The sequence below is a fragment of the Felis catus genome, chromosome C1, assembly GCF_018350175.1.
Source record: "Felis catus isolate Fca126 chromosome C1, F.catus_Fca126_mat1.0, whole genome shotgun sequence".
NCBI lineage: Eukaryota > Metazoa > Chordata > Mammalia > Carnivora > Felidae > Felis > Felis catus.
Genome location: NC_058375.1, coordinates 102,932,386 through 102,954,668, shown reverse-complemented (window position 1 = coordinate 102,954,668; position 22,283 = coordinate 102,932,386). Strand labels below are relative to the sequence as shown.

The following is a 22,283-nucleotide window of genomic DNA, read 5'->3' as shown; positions in this document are numbered from 1 at the left end:
CTGTGTCCTCCCCGAGGGAACTGCCTTTAGGGCAGGAGGCAGCCTCCACCAGTGTCAGAGCCCAGAAGGGAGGACGAGGAAGGAGGCAGCTTGTTCGAGTGCAGGGAGCCCTGAGCTAAGCGGGCAGTTCCAGGCTCCCGCCCAGGAGCTGTCTTTATGAACTGTGGGCGAGAGAGTGATCTTCGCTTTCTCCATTACTGTCTCCTCATGTGTCTATCAAGTAACCTGTCATAGCTGTGGTGATCACATGCGGAAAGTTCACGAATGCACTTCAGGAAGAATAAAGCCCCTGACTGTGTGGAGTTGCATGAGGTATTGGATGTAGTAGGCCTTGGAGTGGAACGTCGTTCAGACTGAAACACTTTTCATACAGACGGCAAGTCCATAACACTGACGTCCACTTGGGGACCCATGAGTCCACATGTGGAGGGACTTGGGACCGGGTGATTGTGCTGTCCTCGGGGCAAGGAGGAGACTCTACGTGAGCACTGGGAGCACACAGGACCTGCGCTCACCTGCAAGACACTGTTCGCAGAAGTCAGATCGAAACTGGACAGGCATCCACGGATCTGGGCAAGAGACAGTTTAAACTTTTGCCCAGTCTCAGTCATGGTGAGCCTCCGAATCAGAGACACTCCCTGCTGGATCTGACATCCATACCGCAACAGTTCTCAAGGGCAGTGCCCTGGAGCTTCAGAACAAGAGTTAGTCATGCATAGATAATTATGTCGCTAGGGCATATAAGCCACTGTGTTTATAGTGGTGATGTGGGAGCTCGCTGACGGGAGATTTCTGAATTTCTTTGCAGAAGATGAGGAGGAGGAGGAGGAGGAGGAGGAGGATGAACAAGCAGAAGAATCCCTCACCACCAGGTAACAATGAATACTGGGGACCCGGTAATGTGTGGGTGAAAAAGGATAGGGACTCAGAAAGAACAGTAGGTGAGGTCACAAGAGTCCAGGTGGCAGATGCAGGGATCAGCAGAGCTGCAGATGGTAGTGATTAAATTCCCTCAGCGGCAAATGGCCCTGTTCCCTCGGTTGTCTGCTGTCGCGGCGCTGCTTGTCTGGGGGAGCCCCAGATGAACTCAGCAGCCTTAGGATTCCCCGTACGCACAAAGTACCCGTTCTCTCCTGTAAATGAACACCAAGAGGAGACGCATCTCTACACAGTTCTCAAAGGTCCCTGGTAGGAAGGTAACCAGCAAAGGAACTGATACACAGACAGCTGGCAAAATTAACACGGAATTACCTAACCAAAACCAAAAAGTTGGGGTGTCATGTGACACTATGAATAGAAAAGTGCCTGGAGGGCACAAGTTCTGCAGGGCACAGTGACTCAGGAGCTGTAACCGCTTGATCAGTCTATGTTAAATTCAACATGACTCAGGCACGTGTCGGTTACCCCTGGCATGGACTCCCATTGGTCCTTCGTCTCGTGACTGTACCATACTGGGATGGTCGAGTCTCATTCCTCATTGCTCGTTATGTGGCCAAGGACTGAGTATCTATCTGTTGTTGCTTCTCTCCCACCCCTTCCTGGCCACACTCTGCCTCTTGTAGGATAACCTTTTCTCTCTCAAGGCTATGGTCCCTTTCCTTTCTGCGACCACTCCCTTGCCTCCCATCAACACCAGCTAGGTAGCAAGCCATGGTGTCTGATCCTCCTGGTTTCCTCTTCCGTCGTTCTTGCCCCACCTGGCACAGCATGGAGCTTCCGGAAGCTGAAAAGAAGGAAGTCCTCCAGGACACGCTGAATGAATGTGTTTTGACTCCTTCCATTGGCCAAGAAGGGCGTGACTGCTACCAGCCTTACAGGGATGGCACGTTCCCATCGGATAAACAGGAATTCGGCTCTGCTCTGGATGTAGCCTGTGAATGCTCCCATTGCAAAGGGGATGAAACTCCACCCGGTTCCCCAGGTAGGGTCCATAATCTTTGTTGCACACACCCTGTGTAGACTAAGAGATTTAACCTGCAGAAGTGGACCATGTACTCACAGACAGTTTCCATCCAGGCTCTAGGATTGAGTTTGAAATAAGACATTCCATGAGTCAGTGAGCTTTGTTCGATTCATGTCTAAGCCATGGCACTTTTATGTCTGAGCCGCCGCCCATCGCTGCTCTCAAGGTGGTCCTGCCAGACTCCTATACCTCTCTACCCCAGGCACAGGAGGTCGCTATCAGACCTCCAAATTTTGGACTAATCTCTTATCTCTCTTGCCAGCCTCTGATTTCCATCCTTGAACCATGTTTCTAAATATCTATGGCCACCCAAGGCTGTTGGAAGCCTTTTCTATATCATACGAAATGTCACGATCTAAGTTCACTGTCCCTACCTGGTCTGTCTCTTCCTTTTCTTCTTGTCTCAAGTCAGCTGAGAACCAGGACAGGACTACGTCTATCATACGTTGTATGTTTCTCTGCAGCAAGGCAGGGCCCTGGAACTTCCCGACCCCATGAACGGCCCCTGGTGCTTTGCAGCTTTGAAGATTATTCTGCTTTGATGGTGTGTAGATTCCAATCGTCAGTTTAATCTCAACGGCTGACTCCTCAAAACCATTAGCCTGCAGCGTTTCAAATGGAAAAAGCCTGAATATTGCAGCAATGCTCTAGGAAGCAGCCAGGTCCTTCCCCAAGATCTCTGGGAAAAAGGATAAATTTTCTGTGTGTGTCGACCTGTCTTAGGACACTGTGATCATGGCCTGTCATATCAGGGACATTTATTTGCTCAAGAAGGCAATCCCAGTGATTTTTTCCAGGGCCCTACTGAATCCCTCCTGAATGATTTCTCTCACAATTGCCTGTTATGACTGTGCTTCTATTTCTGTCCTCTGCTACACGGCACATGGGAGTGAGCATTTGTGGAGGGGAATCTGCCTAATGGAACTCTTTCTCTTCATTTATTTGCAGACAACCAAATTGGTCACGAGGGGCTGAAAGGGCGAGAGTCAGATGCCCCCAGGTAATTCTGAATACTTGGGGGCTGGGGAATCAGTGGTGGCGTCAGCAGACATCAGATCCAAGGAAAGGCAGAAAGTGCTGGATAGAACCATGTTATCCATTCAGTCAATGGCCAATTATCCGCTTTCACAATGGTTTCTGTTTTCATTGTGGTACTTGTATCGCTCCCATTTCTTAATTACGACTCAAGTTGAGTAACACACAGTCAGCTGGCCCAGGTGAGCTAAAGGCACAGGGATTCCTGCACTCACCATTCTCCCCAGCATTCGAGAGAAAGGCAGTCTACTTGCTGCCCCGTTCGATTTAGCATGTGGGCATGTATTTCAGAGCAAGAATGTACGTAGACTAAAATGTGCCATCATGCCGTGATATTGAGAGAGACAGGCCTTCATGGCATGAGAATTCTGAGATAGTAGCCCGCCCCCGAAGCTGCACGCACTGGGCCACTCCATGCAGGAGTCAAGGGCATTTAAACGGAAGGGAGGGAGCCACTGCTGTCCTGTGACTCTGTGTGTTTGAGTCAGGACTGGATGGCACGGTGCTCATTCAGGCTCTTTCCTCATCAGCTTGCTAGGTGGCCAGTGTACAGAGCACTTAACTGTCCTTTCTGTCTGCCGCCCCTGTGACAGACACACCTCGTCCCACACAAAAAGAAGAGTTGTTTCTCTCATTAATGAGGCACTCTCTTTGCTTTTGTGAAAATGCCTTTTGCCTTCCATCAAAGCCAGACAGGGCGTAGGATTTCAGATCCCTCTTTGGTTAATCTTCAGTTTTCCCCCTGCCTCAGGCTCAGTAGACAGCTGCTAGAGGTGGTGGAGGAGGAAATCACATGGGACTCTCTGGATGAACGCTACTGGACATAATTCGGTTCTTCCTGACCTGTCTGACTCCTACTGGCCTTACAGGAGCACCGCCATCTTCTTCCCTGAGGAACTGGAAGTCTCCTCTGCTCTGGAAATGGCCAGTGAGTACTCCGCTGTCAGGGTGATCAAGTTCCAGCTGGACTGCCCCGTACATCTCCTGGTCTTTGTGCCCCACACCTGTGCTGTGCTGTGCTGAGGGAGCTCATCCCTGTGTGCAGGCCCTGTACACACATCTTGATCTGAGCCAGGCTCCAGGATGGATGGAGTTTCAAGCACAGACATCATGTGGGTCAGGGATCTCTTCTCCCTTCCTACTCCCAGGACATGCCCATGTCCCCTGGGCTTCCCTGTCAGGTCATTGGACCCAAGGGCGGCATGACAGATACAACTCGCCTCAGCAACACGACCATAGAAGGTGTCTGTCAGACCTTGGATGCAATGCCTCTTCTCACCTTTCATGCTCCACATTTCATCTCTGAGCCAGGTCCTTTAAGAATCCATGCCTGCCACAATCAGTCAGAATCCTTGTCCAGGGTGAAAGATGTAACCTTGGCTTTCTTGTTCTTAGCCTCATTCTCTCTTTGCTTTGGCTTGTCTTCCTAAGCCTCGTGTGAAAACCCACCCTACGTGCCTCTACTGTTAGCTCGTTTGTGTGTTTCCAGGAGTAGAGCTGTGCGTTGGCATTCCCTCATCACAGGAATTTCGCCACGGTTTCTGTGTAGCTCCAAAGACTCATTTTAATTTGAGGGTTTGTACTTGCATGCTCTCTGTTCCATCTCAGTGTATAAATTCCACTAAGCCATCACCAACCAGGTATTTCATGAGAGAAGGCTGAAAACTGCAGTAATCCTTTTAGAAGGTAGAGAGGCCAGGTCCCCAGAATCTGTGTGAAAAAGAGAACTGAAAGTGTTTGCACAGACTCAAAACAGAGGAAATTGTGATGATGATCTCTTGGAGACAGCAAATTTCTCCCAATGGCTCAGGCCAGGAAATCAAGCCAGTTGTCACACTATCCGAGGCACCCTGAAATATCCTTCTCACTCAATGTGTGCTCTCATTGAGCATCGCTGAGTCCCCGGGTGGCACCGAACACTGGGTTACTAATGCGCAAGCAGGGATCTGTTTAATGTGACTGGCCCCGTCTGTATTTATTTGCAGAAAATCAGACCCATCAAGAGGAGGAACAAGACCAAGACCTGACATGCGCCAGGTAAGTCTGAAGAAACATGGGTTGTTATTTCAGTGGTTCAACTGAAAAACAGAAACCGCCAAATTTACCTATCTCATCCATTCTCCAGTCTCAGAATATCTTTTTTGGCCATGACGTGTGTCTTCATGTATTATGTGGATAAGTTCCTTTAATGATCCCTCAATTTCGATAACCGGCAGTCAGTTGAAGTAGGTGAACTGTCACTCCCTGAGGTGCTGTGTATTGCCCTGATCTCTCCTTTGGGAAACACCAGAGTGACAGACGTGTCTACTTCTGTCTCTCTGGTGTTACCTCTTTGAGGGTCTGCTGTAGCAAATGGATAACTGCCAAAAAATCAAAAAACCTCACATGATGTCACGATAGTAAGAGAAAGAGTCCTTGAAGATGCAAATCTCTCCATGTGGATGATGCCTTTTAACATGTGTTCACTTAGCCACTGAATGTATATCAACAAAATTTATGCAAAAGGGTTGAACTCATGTTTAGGATTCTCCATGTGTGCTGTGAGTCATGACATCCATTCCACAGTAGTTCAGTTTGGTGCACAGAAGTTGGTTCTGTGGCCAGTGCCCTGAACACCTCTGTTCTGTGTGTGTGTGTGTGTGCGTGTGTGTGTGTGTCTCCCTGTCTCTCCCTCTCTGCCTCTCCTGCCCCCATAGCATCCACACTGTGCCCCTGAAACAGGAAGATAGTTTTCCCTGTCAATAATGGGGTTTCCCCTACGTTATGACTACACTTCTCTGCTTCCCGTGAAAACCAGTAAGATGCTGTGGTGTCTGCTTTTCCTGTTTTAATCTTCAGACCTCCCCTCCCCACCAGGTTCGGCAGGGAGCTGCAGGAGAATGCAGAGCAGGATGTCCAACAGGACTCACTGGATGAACGCTATTTGACTTACTCAGCTCTTCCTGACCCATCTGATTCCCCCTGGACACACAGGAGGGCCAACATCAACTCATATGAGGATCTGGATGTCTGTCCTGCTCTGGAAGCAGCTAGTGAGTCCTCCACTGCGAAGGTGATAAAGCTCCAACTGGACTCCCAAGTCGACCCCATAGTTTGGTATCCCTACTCTGCTTATGTTGGAATTGGTTATCCAGGTGTTTCAGCCCCGTAGACATATGGATCTGAGTGAGGCTCTAGGATAGACTTCTAAGCACAGACATCAGATGCATCAGGGCCCTGCCCTCTGTTCCTCATCTCAGGCCATGCCTGTGGCTCCTGACACAAGTCAGGACATTGGGGTCAGGGCGGGTGTGACAAACTCACACTCATCTGTGAGGCACACGCAGAGGAGTCTGTCTTGTTCCTGATTTCCACACAATGTGTCTCCTCAACTGCCATCCTCTCACTTTCATCCCACACAATGTTCCTTGAGGTTTTGTGCCTGTCAAGGCGATGTCAGCCTTACCCATGTCTTTGGGTTTGTTGTTTCCCTGGTTTCACTGCTCTGGTCCCCAGTGTCCGTGTCCTCTTGTGTTGGTTGTCTTCCCTAAGTCGTCGTCTGAGTGTCAGGACATAACCACCTCTACCATCAGCTTGCTTGTACGTTTCCCTGAAGCATAGCTGAGCCCCGGCATGGCCCCACCCCGTGCATGGCCCACGTGCCTGTGTAGCACAAGGGATCACGGACAAAAGATTTCCTTTGATTTGAGGGTCTGCAGATTCCGTGCATCAGTCTGGCCTCTGTAGAAATTCCCTAAAACCCTGCCACCTAGAGTATCTCATGAGGGAAGCTAGTGAGAGAAGGTTGCAGTAAGTTTTGAGAATGCAGGTAAACCGTTCACCAGAATCTGTGGTAAAACAGAGGTTGACCTCTGCAGACAGACTGTTGAGATGGGGCTCTACCAGGTCAGGGAAATCCTGCCCGATGCTTTAGGAAAGCTAGCCAAGGCATGTTCCCAAGACATTGCTTGAGGCCTCTTGGATAATTTCTCTCAATGCCCTGCTGCCCAACTAAGGACATTAGTGCCCATGTGCTAGTTGTGTGGGACACTTAATTTTCATGTCCAAGTGCTGCTCTGTTTATGTGACTGGCCGGTCTGTATTTACTTGTAGACAATCATAATGATCTTTGCGATGAAGAAGACCAGGACCCGACATGCCCCAGGTAACTCTGAAGAATCATGGGCTTTAATTCAGTGGTGACATCTGGGGATCTCAGATCTAGGCCAATCTAGAAAGAGCTAAATGCACCTATTTCATCCCTTCCGACACCCACAAGGTGGTCCTTCAGCAAGGTCCTCTGTGTCATGTGGTACTCGCATAGGCCCCGTTATTAATCCCTCTCAAATGGAGTATCTGCCGTCCACTGACGCAGGTGGACTAAGCAGTCCCAGGATGCCTTGCACTCTCCCGGTCTCTCCTCGTATTAGGTCCCGTGTAAGATGCACAGCTCTCTCTGCCAGTTGCCATTACCACATTGGCGGGCATTCACGGCAAGGATGGTTTTAGGAAAACAGTTTTCACGTCTCAGTATTTAGACACGTCGGCCTTAGGCCCACGAGATATCCAGGAGTCTACAATGCTGCCTTAGCCTGGGGTTCTCTTGGTGCTTTGTGTAAATCTCCACACAGTGTATGCCAAAGTGTTGATGCTGCTTTATCATCCTCTGGTGTGCTGTGGGTCATGACTGTTGTGCCCTGGGGTGGTTCCCACTCCTGCCCCATAAGCTGGCGCTCTGGCCATGCCCTGAGCACCTGCCCGCCCCCACACCCCCGTCCCTGCACCTATCCCAGGTGCACCCACACTGTGGCCCAGCTGCAGGCAGACTGCTTCATTTCCCTTTGTGGGGATCCCGCTTGTGTTCTCTGACCAGTCCCTCCGCCCTGCCCTCAAAACTAGCTGGCACTGCATGTTGACTAAACCTTCTTTCTGCATGTTTCGTCCTCCCAGCAACACCAGGCTCTGCAGGGAGCTGCCAGTGGCCCCAGAGGATGAAGTCCCACAGGACTCAGTGGGGGAATGTAATTTGACTCCTTCTGTTGGCCATGACCTGTCAGACACCTATAGGCCTTATAGGAGTGCCTCATTCACCTCTGACCAACAGGAAGTCTTCGTGGGCGTGGATGTAGATGGTGAGTCCTGTTCTTGTGAGGGGCACGAAGTTCCTGCTGGGGCCCCAGGAAGCCTGTCCTCTGTGTCTTCAACAACCTGAATCGGCTGAGAGTTGCATCCCTGCCAACAGGCCCTGTAGGCTCGTACCGGTTTGAACTCTGCTCTCGGATTCACTCTTTAAAAGGCATCCTGTGGCTCAGAGCCCTTTCCTTCCTTGTCCCAGGCTGCCCTCTGTCCCCCGGCCCCGTCCAACATGCAGGCTGTTGGTACCAAGTGAGGCTCAAGAGGAGAAATGGAGAAAAGGGAAAAAAGGGTTCCGAATCTCAGCCACCGCTATCTTACCCGGAGACAGCTGGGTGACAGTCCTCCTTTGTTTTTTCCTGATTTTGTTTTGTTCCAAAAGGAGACCTCTGCTACTTGTGCAATTCTGCTGCCAATTGTATTTCTTGTGTGGCTTCCTACAAACTCCCTGGCTTTCCACACAGGTGTGTGGTCAGCTCCACATTGGCTGCATCTGTTAAATCGTTGCTGAGCTGCTAGTTGTTTCTCCTGGGGCGCCCGCCTCCCTGTGTACCAGAGCACCCAGTTCTACCCAAATGATCTGAAACAGTCGTAAATGCAAAGAGAACAGTTGCTAGACACCCCCAACGACCCCTGTGACCCTGCAGGAGTGCCAGCTCCTACCCTGTCAGTGCCCTTTGTGGTGTGAGCAGAGCCAGGGCTCATCCAGCCCCTCCAGGAGCTCAAGGTCTCCAGGAGACACTCCATGAAAAGCAATCAGGGCTGAGAGGTCCCAGCAATCAGGGCTGAGAGGTCCCATGAAAATCAATCAGGGCTGAGAGGTCCCTTTTTCTCACTAGGGTTCCCATGGTGGCTCTTCCCTTGGCTGCGTGGCACCCTGGTAACCCTGCAGAGCTCTGTGTCAGAGACACTGACAGCCAGGTCTGGGTTTCCACGGGGGCAGGGATGGGACAGGTTAAGACGCGTCTCAGGAGGGTGATGTGTGTGACATGGCCTTGCATTAAACCTGGGCCATGAGAAGCTATGAGGATGGGCGGAGATGAATGAAGGCAGCGTCTCCATTATGCACAGCCCGTCCCCGGTGCAGGTTCTGGTGGGAACGTGGGAACAGTGTGTGTGGGCTGTGATTGCCGCAGGGGGCGCCCCAGGAGGGCTGCCCTGCCCCAGCCTCCCTGCACTGGGACCAGCCAGGGAGAAACAGGCATCTGAAGCCTTGAGGACAAATTCTGCCCGTCTTCTTTTTTTCTTTTGGGGCACATATCAGCAGTACTTTCTCGTTCTGCCCTGAGGCCTCTCTAGAACCTTCTCTCTAGGCTGTAGGACGAAGGGTACTACTACAGAATAATAGGCATGAGCCCACCTCCCATGCAAAGCCGTCTGGACTCCAGGGGGTGACGTTCCCTTCAGGGACTTTGCGTCCTGGACACTTGCCATCTCAGCATGCCCAGGCATAGACACAACGGTGACATCGCCTTCGTATCCATGATGTCTGCCTTTGTACCTGCTCACTGGCTGGTCTCACAGACGGTGGGGGAGGAGGTGGGAGGACATCACAAATGGAAGTTCTGGCAGTGCTGAGTTAAGAAAACTGGGGTTTGTCCATTGAAGTGTCTTCTTGCTTCAGCCCCGATGCAGGTGCCCGGTCCCCAAGGGCCATCGAGTGGAAACTTGACTTTCCCAAGGACGGAGGTGCAAGCTTCACAAGCACCGCCACAGTCAGATACCCAGGTGGCCAATTCTGTGCCAGGGCAGCCGGACCAGCAGTTGGCTTGTGGTGACCGCAGAGCCAGGCTCCGCATCTCCCCCGCCATCAGGAGACTGGCAGCCACGATGGTTTCTGGGAGCCAACGGCCGCTCTTCCAAGGTGAGAGGTGCGGGGGGAGTAGGAAGCTCTAGTCACATGGTTGTGGGCGGGGGCAGCAATGGGGCCTCTTGCAGGCTTGCTTTGCCCAGCTCCAAACTCACAACGCTCCAGCTCCAAAGAGCTTGGGGCTGAGGGTCACCTCTGTCTGCCCAGGTGCCATGGTTTCAGCCTCCTGGCTGTTTACTGGCCACGTTATTCATCATCTCATGTATGTCCCCCTCGGTCCCTTCATCTGAAACCATTGAAAATGGGATCTCCATCCCATCAATGCTGGGAGCATGAAGCTACATAATTTCCAGGGGCCAGAGTGAGCATAATGGCTTGAGAACATCGATGAATCTGTAATGCGTAATTCTTGTGTCTTTGTGGCGTCTGAACACTTGGAAAATGGTTCCGTGGCATTGTTTCACGTGTGCTAGAGCTATTCTTAACTGGCTCTGCTTTTGCTGGACCCCATCTTCCCGGACTCTCTCAGCAAGGCTTGTGGGCCAGTGTTTGCTCTCCTTCACCATCCATCAGGCAGCCAATATTCCCTGTTAGGCGCTCACAGTAACAGTGGAAATACTGGCCCCACGACAGTTTCCCATGCATTTGCCTGGTTTCCCTTTCCTGCAACTATAAGGGGCCAGTTTCCTAAAGTGCACACTCCGTTCTCCAATACTTCATCTAGTTCCTCTTGTCCCCGGGGACTCTCAAAAGGCTTGCCTTCAACTTTGACTCCTCCCTTGAATAGGACAGCCTCTTTCGAGCACCATCTCCTGGCCTTTGTCTCTTCTTTGTCAGAAGTGTGTGTTTTGACCAATGCTACTTTTCTCAATTTCACTTTTGGCGCTGGGGGCATGTTGCCCTCCCCGCACTCTTATCCTTACAGGGTAGCGTGAGAGGTCAACAACACAGGCGGTAATCAAAGTGTGTCCCTCGGCGCCCCTCACACGTGAACTTCCTGATGGCCTTTCTCGTCCTGCCCACCGGATCCTTATTCGATGTCAGCGTAGGTAGAGGATTTAGTCACAGGAAGATCATGACTAACAGTGCATCCTGTTGATGTGCTTTTATTTTCAGAGCAGGGTTTGGAAGCTTCCATGGGTGTGAAGAACCCTCCCAAGCTGGAGGGTGACGCTGCTGAGGGCTCAGTGGCCAACCAGTGTGCAGGTCAAGTCTTTGGCCACGTTAATGCCCTGGGTGTGATGAAACAGAAGATGATCAAGAGAAAAGTGCAGTTCGGCGAGGGCAGACTCGCGTGCAGATTCCGTGGCCTTCAAGCATAGGGCACAGAGGTAATGGCGTCCGAGGCTCTTGGAGTATGGATTTCTGTTGCTCTGTTAGATTATAGCTCCGCCCACCCCCCAAACTGTTTTTCTCTTCCTCATTTTGTCCCTCCGCCACCTGCCGCTGCCTTTGTCTAGTCCTGCCTCTGACTGATCCTGCTTCTGTCTGGTCCTGCCTCTGTTTGCCATTGGGACTGCCACCCTGGGGGCCTTCCCATCTCCATCAGCTGTGGCATGTGAGCTGTGCTGTGTCCCCACGGGGGCTGTCCTGGGATTCCCTCTCCCATGTCCTCACGGCCGCGGGGAATTAGGCCCCACGGTCCCCCTCAGCAGACCGGCATCATTTACACGTGTTGCCAAACACATGGCACTTGGGCACAAGGCACCCACTTTCGTGGCTTCTTTGACTTCCTTCCTTGCTTCCCCAGCTCCATGACCTCTTTCTCCCAGAGCATTGTCTTTTTTTTTTCCTTAATTTTTCTTTTAAAGTCATTTATTTTCAGAGAGACAGAGACAGCACGAGTCGGGGAGGGGCAGTGAGAGAAGGAGAAGGAGGGAATCCCAAGCAGGCTCCAGGCTCTGAACTGTCAGCACAGAGCCAGATGCAGGGCTTGAACCCTCAATCTGTGGGCTGGTGGCCTGAGCCAAAACCAAGAGTCAGACGCTTAACCGACTGAACCACCTAGATGCCCCATCAGGAACATCGTCTTAATGTGTCTTGCACATGGCTTCTCCTCCGGGGTGTTTCCAGGATCCCGACCTAGGACGACACTTACCCCTCAGCTTCTCCATGTGAATAAGAAGTGTTAAAACTGAGGAGAAAGAGCACCCCAACAAAAACTCCACAACAACATGGGTCACCTCTGGGACTGCCACACGGCCTGCCTGGGGTCAGGTTTGTCCTCGGCCCCAGGTGAGCAGGCCTGTGCTAATGTGTGTGGGGTTTCCAGGACTCAGTGTCCACCCACACCTTGGGACCTCAAGAGAGCTGGCATCAGGTGGAGGACAGTCATGGCACTCTCCAGGGACACTGGCCAAACACAGATGCAGAGGCCAGGTTTCCAACCTGCACAGACATGAGGTGTTCAGGCATCCACCTGTCTTCCCTTTTCACTGCTGTTACCGTGTCTACATGCCCAGCTGGTTCATAAAAGGATCCACCGAAAGGAACTGAGTTGAGTCTCAGGCCAGAGCACATTCGCGAGCATTGACTGAATTAACTCTGGGCAGCTCTGTGAAGTCCCCGCGAGATCCAGGGGAACACGAGACAATCTGTGCCTCATACAAGTCCAGCGGAGAACAGGGATTCATGGGAGGGTGTCCGAAGGAAGACCAAAATCTTTAGGGCCGGTATGGTCATGGTGGCAGAGATGAGGACAAGAACACCGTGGTCTGAAACAGAGTAGCTTAGCTAATAGTTCTAAATCACGCTGTCGTGAAAGAAACACTGACTGAGCTTTGAAGTCACGTGAATGCCGTCACCCAATCCCTTGAGATTTTGATTTCAACATTCTGGGCTTGGGTGTGGGTAACGGGAGATGTTTTAAAGCTCTGCTGGTATGCACCTAGGAATCAGAAGGACTGTGGAGCTATCGTATGTTCATAAGCCAGATAGAAGGATCCCGTGTGTGTGTCACTCATTTTGTGGACAAGCTGAGTATCAGCCCCTGATGGAGTTGACATTCCTCCCTCAATAGAGCCCAGAGAAAGAAGAGGACAAAGACACATGAATGAATTCGATGAATACTCCCTCTTCTGGATCCAAGTGTCTCACAATTTTTATACTATAGGATGCAGTAAGAAAGAAATGTTGCCTAGAAACCCAGTGTAAGAACAACAATCCGTTCCCTGATTACCAGTAACGGAATTCAGGGCTCTTTTTCCTCCTCGTGCAATGAAAATCACGGTTGACTCTTCACTAAATGCGTTTCCCAGCCTCCTGACAGGTGCACTGCAGATGGAAAGGAAATGTTTTAATCAAACTTTCTCCTTATATAAAACCTCAGTAAAGAAGCTTAGGTCTCCCTGTGCCCTTTGCAGGCCCTCGTTTACATTAGTGTCAACACCGAGAGACTCTCTCCTCAGGGACAGTTTGGGAAACGTGCGAGAAGAACCCAGATGACTAAAAGGAAGGCTCTTCCGTTTTCTCTGCAGAGTTCCAAGTGTCTCCACGAGAATATTCCTAGACGTTCCCTCAGGTGTATCCTGGCGCGAGGTGCCCTGCAGGGGCTGTTGGGGTCCCTGAGCAGAAAGGGGTGAGGCCCTGGGTACACTCCCCACTCTTTTCGTCATTCCCCTTGGAGTTTCTCCCTTTGGGGTTCTTTTCAGTCCCTTTGGGGCAGGATTGCTGTGCAAAGCCTTATTTCCGTCCAGCCAAGCGGCCAACAGCGTCTGCTGCCTGCCCACACCCCCAGATCGGAGGCTTTCGTCTCCCGACCCCCACATGGATGGGAAGGGCCCGAAGCCTGGGTTTCAGTTCCAGGGTGTCAGGCACAGGTCACACGGCTACAGGTGGTCCTAATCAGCTCGTTGGCCCACGGTTCCTCATCTGCACACGGCAGGACTGAACTGGGACATAGTCTGAGGCCCCTGTTGCATCTCACATCCTGGGGCTCGTTCCATAGCCTGGCCTCCCCCTTCAGAAGACCAGGGCAGGGTGAGAAGGGGTGTGTTTGTCTGCAGAGGGGCCCCTCCTGCCTTCGGCAGTCTGTTTCTGAACGTGTGTGGGGGGGGGGCTAAGCACATCCCTCCGTGGGAGACATGAGAAAGCCATCACTTTGCTCCTGATGAAGGGGGTTCCAGGGTGAGGTGGCTGCTGAGGGAGGGATGGTCGGGACCTGGCAACAGCTCAGGGCAGCCTTGAGCTGGGATGCCACCAGGCGCCTGCCGCGGGGAGCACAGGGGTCCCTGCATCCTACAGTGTAGGCTGGATGCAATTGAGGGGGCTATTGCTTCCGACTTGTGGCTCTCACTCTCCCCCTCAGCCTGCCTGCAGACCCCCCTTCAGCTCCTTCTCTGCACGGGGGCTCAGCTCGCCCCTGGCCTCTGTCACCACGGAGCCATCCCTCCAGGCTCAGCCGTCAGCAGGAGCTGAACGAGACTCACATTTGATTCCTCTGTCTCTCTCACTCTCTGTCTCAGATACCAAGGACTCCAGGAACTAAGAAAAGATACTCCTCATTTAAACGAAACCCCATCATAAAACCCCATCATTCTCCACTTGCTGAAAAGAACTCTAAAGCAGCAAATCAAGCTCAAGCCCAAACAGAACATGCCAGGGATCCTTAGCTGAGAATCGACATCTCGATCACAAGCCACTCTCTGGGATTTTTACTCCAAAAGTCTGGTTTGATGAGAGGAATTCTCGCTCTTCTGACTCCAGTCGTGATAAGTCGCCGAGGCAGCCAATGCCCGGACCACACGCCCTTGTGAGACACCTTCAGTCTGGCTCCTCTCCATTCCATCCTGCGGATAAGCGGAGGCTGGAGCAACGTGGCAATAGACCCCATGTCCAACTGGACATTCTGGGCCACCCGCTGGGCTGTGCCAGGAGCAGACAGCATTAACTACGCAGCGTTCTTGCTGAAGAGGCTTAGCCTGAATCTGAGCACGAGGTAGGGATCGGACAACTGCAGAATTTCGACCATGGAACAAGACATCGGGCCTGTCTTTCTTCAAACAGCCAGTATCCACAGCACAAATAAGACGACAAAAAGGAGAAGAGATATCTTGGGTTCCAAAGGACTCAGAAGATTGTGCTATCGTAATTTTGTAGTCCTTTCGAACCCCAAACATCTCCTCACCTTTCTGTGGCTGTCTCTGGTGGTGGTGACACTTCCTTGTCTGTAGGGGACAGGCCAGATGTCTGGCTTGATGGTCTACATCCTGAAGGTGTCTGATCACTTCCTCCTGATTAAATTCAGGCTAACCTTTTTCCCAGGCGTTCCCTAGTGAATGCTGTGTTTGTCCCAGCTCCGCCCACCCAGAGACCCAGAGAGTCCAGTCTGCCATCACCATCATTGTGAGAGCAGCACTGGTTGCCTTCTATGGGGGGCCTATCAGATCGTTCATGGTCTTCTGTTTGGGTGTGACTCTGAGAATGTGCGAAGATGCTCTCTCTAAAGTCTGTCTCTACAATGTTACCATCTTTTAGTGATCCCTGCAGTGTGTCACAACCGTATCTGTTTGTATGTTGGAAAAACTCTAGTTGTATCATCCTTGTGTATGTATATTTGCTGGCATTGTGCTGTGGAAAAGAACACTCCCTCCCCGTTCTATATCATTAAAGTGTTTATTTTGACAATCACTGGGGACTGGTGAATTACGTTTCCTTCAGGGCTCCAATCCATCACCATCGTGATGTAAATGTTCTTGGTTCTCTTCTGGTATTTAATGCTGAGTCTCTGTATCTTTTAGGCTCTATTTCCCCTACGGGTAAGAGTACATATGTGTTTCTGAATGTGCATCTGTTGTTTAGAAAGGTTGTATATGTAGGACTGAACACTGCATCACAAGTGCGGGACATGTTTGTTTCTGTATTACCTTGTGAAACTTGTCACATCGCCATTCTAAGATTTAAACGATCTCGGGGTGACTGGGTGGCTCAGCAGGTTGAGGGTCCAACTTTGGCTCAGGTCATGGCCTAGCGGTTCATGAGTTTGAGCCCCGCATCGAGCTCTGTGCTGTCAGCACAGAACCACCTTCAGATTCTCCGTCCTCCCCCCGTCTGCCCTTCTCCCGCTTGCATGCTCTCTCTCTTAAAAATAAATAACCACAGGGTCACCTGGGTGGCTCAACTGGTTGAGCGTCCGACTTCAGCTCAAGTCATGATCTCACGGTTCGTGAATTCGAGCCCCGCATCGGCCTCTGTGCTGACAGCTCAGAGCCTGGAGTCTGCTTCAGATTCTGTCTCCCTCCCTCTCTCTCTGCCTTGCCCCCACACTCACACTGTCTCTCTCTCTCTCTCTCTCTCTCTCTCTCTCTCTCAGAAATAAATGAAAACAACACAAGTTTTAAGTGATCTCCCAAACTCAGACTTCTGACATTATTCTATTTTCTCTTCTGTCTCCACCTGCCACTTCTTATAGTATTGTTCCTGCCCAGTGAAACGGATGCCATTTACATCCTATTTCTCCCACCGGTTTCACTCCCAGACTTTTGTCTCAGATCTACAATGAAGTGTATTCAGTGACAATCAGTTGTACAAAAGTCAAAACTTCTCTTATTGGGCAGAGTTCGTCTTTAAATGACTCCTAGTGACGGAATCAAGACTCCCTGAGTGGTGCATATTTAGTACTCTTTTTCTACTGCCTTTGTACATGGACATCTTAGGTGAATAGAAAGTGCTTGTACAATGAGTTTTTGCTGTGGTATTAAAATATATGGCCTTGCTTTGTATGTTTGGTGGGCATATAGACAAAAGATTGATTTTTCTCTGCATGCGATATAAATTGGCTTCTTTGGGTGGTGGGGAAGGTGTATGCAGCATCAGAGGTTTTCTCCTTTTTCTGGAAAATCTATTAGTTCTAGGCGTGCCTGGATGGCTCAGTCAGTTAAGCGTCCACCTTCAGCTCAGGTCATGATCTCACATTTCGTGAGATCAATACTCAAGGTGGGGTATCTACTGCCAGCACAGGGCCCACTTAGCACAGAGCCCACTTCATATCCTCTGTCCCCCTCTCTCTTCTTACTTGACACATCTCCAAAGGCAAGGGAAATACAGGCAGAAATGAACTATTGGGACCTCATCAAGATAAAAAGCTTCTGCACTGCAAAGGAAACAATCATCAAAACTGAAAGGCTACCGATGAAGTGGGAGAAGATATGTGCAAATGATAGATCGGATAAAGGGTTGGTATCCAAAATCTATAAAGAACTTACCAAACGCAACACCCCAAAAAACAAAGACTCCAGTGAGGAAATGGGCAGAAGACACGAATAGACACTTTTCCAAAGAAGACATCCAGGTGGCTAACAGACACATGAAAAGATGCTCCACATTGCTCATCATCAGGGAAATACAAATCAAAACCACACTGAGATACCACCTCACGCCAGTCAGAGTGGCTAAAACGAACAACTCAGGAAACAACAGATGCTGGCGAGGATGTGGAGAATCGGGAATCTCTTGCAGTGTTGGTGGGAATGCAAACCGGTGCAGCCGTTCTGGAAAACAGTGTGGAGGTTCCTCAAAAAGTGAAAAATAGAACTACCCTATAACCCAGCAAGAGCACTACTAGGTATTTATCCAAAGGATACAGGAGTGCTGATGCAGAGGGGCACGTATGCCCCAATGTTTACAGCAGTGCTTTCAATAATAGCCAACTTATGGAAAGAGCCTAAATCCATCCATCAACTGACGAACGGATAGAGAAGATGTGGGTTATATATACAATGGAACACTACTTGACAATGAGAAAGAATGAAATCCTGCCATTTGCAACAACGTGGATAGAACTGGAGGGTATTAAGTGAAGTAAGTGTCACAGAAAGACAGATACCATATGTTTTCACTCAAATGTGGAACTGAAGACACGTAACAGAAGACCATGGGGGAAGGGAAGGGGAAAACATAGTTTCAAACAGACAGGGAGGCAAACCAGAAGAGACTCTTAAATAGAGAAAACAAACTGAGGTTTGATGGTGGGAGTCGGAGAGAGGGGAAATTTCGTGATGAGCATTGAGGAGGGCACTTGTTGGCTTGAGCACTGGGTGTTGTATGTAAGCGAGGAATCATGGGAACCCAGTCCCGAAGCTCAGAGCACACTGTCTTGACTGTATGTTAGCTAACTTGACAATAAAGTATATTTGGAAAACAAAACAAAAAAAAGAATGAGGTAGATGATAAAAATGCTGACGGCAGAGGACCGAGCAGACCTAATACGTGCTGAGTATTTACTCCTTGCCAGGCACTGAGCTCAGTGCTTCACCTGCACCTCTCCTGTAACACCGGGGACGACTCGTGTAGGAGAAACCCCATTGGCCCCATTTTGAAATGAGACACTGAGCCACAGAAAGGAAAATTCAAGACACTCAGGCAAAGTCACACTGTAACTCAGCCAGGCTCGCACCTACAGCTTGTGAGCCCAGAGTGCTCTCTTTCTTGACCTCTAGGTTAGGGATTTCCAGGGAGAAAGAACACGTCCAGCCTCTGATGTCCTGAATGGCCCTGCTGACATCCCGGCCTGACTGTTTTGTTCTCACGCTGGGAATAAACAGTCTCAGATACAAGATCTCAACCTCAAAAAGATTCTGAACCCTGAGACAATGAGACACAACAAGACTACCTGATCATTCCAAGCAGGCCCCACAAACACCAGGTCACCGTGCAAACTACAACGCCCCAAACACCCTCCTCTTTTCGTAAGGAAATGACTGCTGACTCTCACCGCAGTCAAGAAGGGCCCGTGCAGACTACCAGTGTTCAAGGTAGAGCAGACCCTGCTTCCTTCCAGCCTCCCCACCATCAACCAACCACAGCCCTAATCCTGTCATGTGTGGTTCTTTCTACCACTCTCTTACTGAGACCATGGGGTGTGATCTTTCCGGCTGCAATGATTATAATCCCCCACTTGTTTCTTGGGATGTACGTTCCTGCTGATTTGGCTGAAGGGAAATCCGAAATTTCTCCTAAGGTTACGTTTCTCCTAAGATTATGCCAGGGGAGACAGGGAACAATTTTTCACTCGTGGTGTGGCAGATTTCCCCAAGGTCGATGTACCTCCTCAAGGTAAGAGTGCTCACTGTACTTGATATTCTCTTAATCTCTGCTCCTTTCCTAATATGGGAAATTAACATTTGCTAAGGGATAGAGAGTTACGATCTATGGGCTTTCTCCTGTGTGGGATTTAATGAGAGCTGTCATCATCCTGAACTTGTAGGGAACTGAGGACAAGGACCACAGGGTGGCAGGGAAAGGTGGCTCTGGGCTTTGGGAGTCACAAATGGGCACACGCAAAAAGAACAATACGTGATTTTGGAAGACGTGTCAGCAAGAAACGTGGCCATAAAGGCCACTACGTATTTCATCCATGATCCACCAGTCACTTTGCTCACAGATTATCCCTGTTTATCTTGGCCATGATGAGTGCTTTAAGAACAGTCAGAGAATTGCATCAGAGCACATCCATCTGAAAAGGACACACATAAAATACTGCATTGCCAAATCAGACCCACCAAACCCACAAATCTTCTCTGGTATCAAGTTTGATGTACATTTTCAAGGATAAAATTAACTGTGTGAGGCACGAGCAAAGCAACAAGAAATCTCGGACAACCAACACTAACTGCAAGAAACTTCTTCCCACCTTAGGGCGTGTTCTGGCCCCGAGTTAACATACGTGCTCTCTAAGTGCTGCATGAAGTCGTCACTTGTACCCAATGAATCTGGTTGAAGTCGATGAACCTGGTAGAAGTCATCTGCTAGGCTGATACTCACATAACTGATGCGACAGTTTCCAGGAAACTAAGCTACATAAATCCACGGGCATATGTTTGAGTCCCTACAGGGTTCTGCTCACACGAGATCCCTCCCACTTACAGGCATGTCGTAGGTAAGGACTCTCCCTACACTAACTACCATGAGTGTGTTTGCCAAGAGGTTCCTCACTCGACGTTTATGCGGAAAGTTGACCGGGGTACCTTTCTTTCTTTCCAGGCCAGGGTCACTGAAGGAACTGAGCAACTGCAAGGAACCCAGTTCCTGTTCTTCGGTCCAAATTGTCTGGGGGGAGTTTTTAGGCTGAGCTTATAAATCAGCAGGAATCCAATTTTCTTCCTCCGAGAAGAGATACAATGGTTTCTCCCAGCATCGCTCTTTGGGCAGTGCAAGTTTGCAGAGAGAGAGAGAGAGAGAGAGAGAGAGAGAGAGAGAGAGAGAGGGAGAGGTATCGCCAGGCATGTTATTTTAGCAATGCCATGGTCCTCCCACATTGTCCATCACACTCACGACAACGCCTGGTTTAAGCATCCTCTCTCCATTTCCCTTTATTACCTGCTTGACCTACATCCTGCCCCCAGTGAGGGAGCCAGCTCAGAGGGTCTGCTTAACCTAGACTAGAGGTGGGCCAAGGAGAAGTGTGCCTGTGGCTAGAATGGGCTGCTTTCAGAGTGAGCCATAACGTGGCTACAAGCAGTTAGAAACCAGCTGAAAACACCGTTAGGAATAAGCAGGGCCCAAGGCAATGGTATGGATTTTACGTTTCGTATTGATAGCAGCTTTCTTGTACAAATACACTTAGACTTACTCAGGGGAGCAGGGCATCAGACAAAATGAAAGAAAACTGTGTCAAGTGTGAAAGATACTGTTACCAAAGTTACATTGAGTTGTAGAATTGTTTTTTATCCTTTAGCCCCTCATTTCCACACTCAGAACCTAGAAAACTTTCCTCACTGCCCACGGAATTCAATGTGGACACAACAATTTAAACTATTAACCCAAACTTTCCATTTTTTTTCCATAAACCTCGTTGAATACCAGGTATTGCAATGCCCACTCCCATGTTCAGTGAGACTAGTGAGGGCGGTAAGTAATGTGGTATATGCAGGTAATATTCTGTTTCATGGCCTACTTCTGTACTCCGCGTGTCAACTGTTCTCCGCCAGGGGACCTCTGGCCACACACGGGAAACCCAACAAACTTAAAAGTGTAGGGTCTCTGCGTTGATCTTGAATTGGCATGTCAGTCAACACGTAAGATTCTCTCAGGGCTCAGAATGGCTCTGGATCTGCAAGGACAAAGGTAGTTGCCCCATCCTTTCCTCAGGGAGAGTACCTCCAGATTTCCTGATTCAGGCACCTTATGACGGCCAAGCACATACCACGATCTCCACGTGAGGCAAAATGTTTACAGATGTGTGAAATGCCTTCCATATGCTCCAATCCCTGTGCGCCTGTTTCCTGAGTTCCTGTTGTGTGAGAGTCCCCTTTCCCCCAACCCATGGGGACCCTGCGGGAACCCAACCAAATCCCCGTGTGATTCTTTTTGTCTTTTCCATATAATCCCCTCCTTTCAGAGTGTTTTTCTTCTCTTTTTTTTAATGGTTCTTATTTATTTTTTGCAAGAGAGAGCACGCGCAGTGCAGAGAGGGAGACACATAATGCAAAGCAGGCTCCAGGCTCAGAGCTGTCAGCCCAGAGCAGGAGGTGGGTCTTAAACTCAGGAACCCTGAGATCATGACCTGGGCCAAAGTGGGACGCTCAACCACTCAGCTACCCAGGCAGCCCTGGAGTGATTTTCTTTTTTCTTTTTTTTTTCCCCAAAGACACCTCTGAGTAGCACTGGCCTTAGGCTCCTGGGAGCTCCCTTGTACCTGCTGGCAGAAAATGGGGAGGTGAGGCAATGGTTGACCACTGCAGCCCCACTTCCCTCCCCTCCTGCAGAGAAAGCACTGAGGCCATCCCTAAGAAATGCGAACACATGGGGCGCCTAGGAGGCTCCTTTGGTTAAGCATCCAGACTGCAAGCATCTGACTTGGGCTCCAGCTCCTAACCCAGCTGAGGTCAGGTCCTGAGCTCCCACTTGCAGTCCTGGCGCCACATGTGTGGTGAGAGGTCAGAGCCCTCCCGCCCTCTTTACAAAGGCAAATCCGTAAAGAAGCCTTTGTATGAGGATCAGGGTGACAGTAAGGAACAGTTCAAACCCCCAAGGGACATTGCTCCCCCCGCCAAAAGTGAGAAACAACCAGCCACACAGGAGACCAATACCAAGGACAGGACAAGTAAAGAACTGCCTACAAAAGCAGCAACTTACTCTGCTGTGAACAGACATCTTAAAGGAAGAAGAGAAAGGAGAAAAACAAGGCAACGAAGCACTCAGACACATCTGACCTTGAAAGACCGCTGACCAGGGGAGAGCGCGAACGCAGTCCCCCACTACCACAAATTATGCAGTCGAGTTTCCCACATTTGGGGAAATCGCAGGGGTCAGCACGCCCGCAGTGCAATGGGCAAGCCTCGCCCTGGGAAAACCACCTTCCTGATCATGGTGTCCCCCCTGCCAGGTAAGTATGACTTCCGGCCCCTCCGCCCCAACCCAGCCTCA

At 50.2% G+C, this 22,283-nt stretch overlaps 1 protein-coding gene and 1 non-coding gene across 10 annotated transcripts in view; one reads left to right on the top strand and one right to left on the bottom strand.

Moving 5' to 3' along the window:
- LOC111561809 (neuroblastoma breakpoint family member 6-like) overlaps positions 1 to 15,548 on the top strand; it is a 129,029-nt gene extending 113,481 nt beyond the window's left edge. For 6 of the 9 annotated variants that reach the window (XM_045033376.1, XM_045033378.1, XM_045033377.1 and 3 more), the window contains 11 exons: positions 809 to 872; positions 1,707 to 1,921; positions 2,912 to 2,963; positions 3,868 to 3,926; positions 4,984 to 5,035; positions 5,855 to 6,030; positions 7,091 to 7,142; positions 7,928 to 8,109; positions 9,735 to 9,974; positions 11,037 to 11,251; positions 14,384 to 15,548. In XM_045033376.1, coding sequence (XP_044889311.1) covers positions 809 to 872; positions 1,707 to 1,921; positions 2,912 to 2,963; positions 3,868 to 3,926; positions 4,984 to 5,035; positions 5,855 to 6,030; positions 7,091 to 7,142; positions 7,928 to 8,109; positions 9,735 to 9,974; positions 11,037 to 11,242 — 1,298 coding nt within the window. In that variant the 3' untranslated portion in view covers positions 11,243 to 11,251; positions 14,384 to 15,548. Of the gene's footprint in view, positions 1 to 808; positions 873 to 1,706; positions 1,922 to 2,911; positions 2,964 to 3,867; positions 3,927 to 4,983; positions 5,036 to 5,854; positions 6,031 to 7,090; positions 7,143 to 7,927; positions 8,110 to 9,734; positions 9,975 to 11,036; positions 11,252 to 14,383 lie in introns of those variants that run through there. The other 3 variants (XM_045033380.1, XR_006582963.1, XR_006582962.1) reach the window with 3 other exon arrangements.
- A 6,538-nt stretch (positions 15,549 to 22,086) lies between these two features.
- On the bottom strand, positions 22,087 to 22,250 carry LOC111562188. Its single transcript, XR_002745230.2, has one exon. It is a non-coding gene; the product is annotated as a U1 spliceosomal RNA (small nuclear RNA).
- Between the last annotated feature and the right edge of the window lie 33 nt (positions 22,251 to 22,283).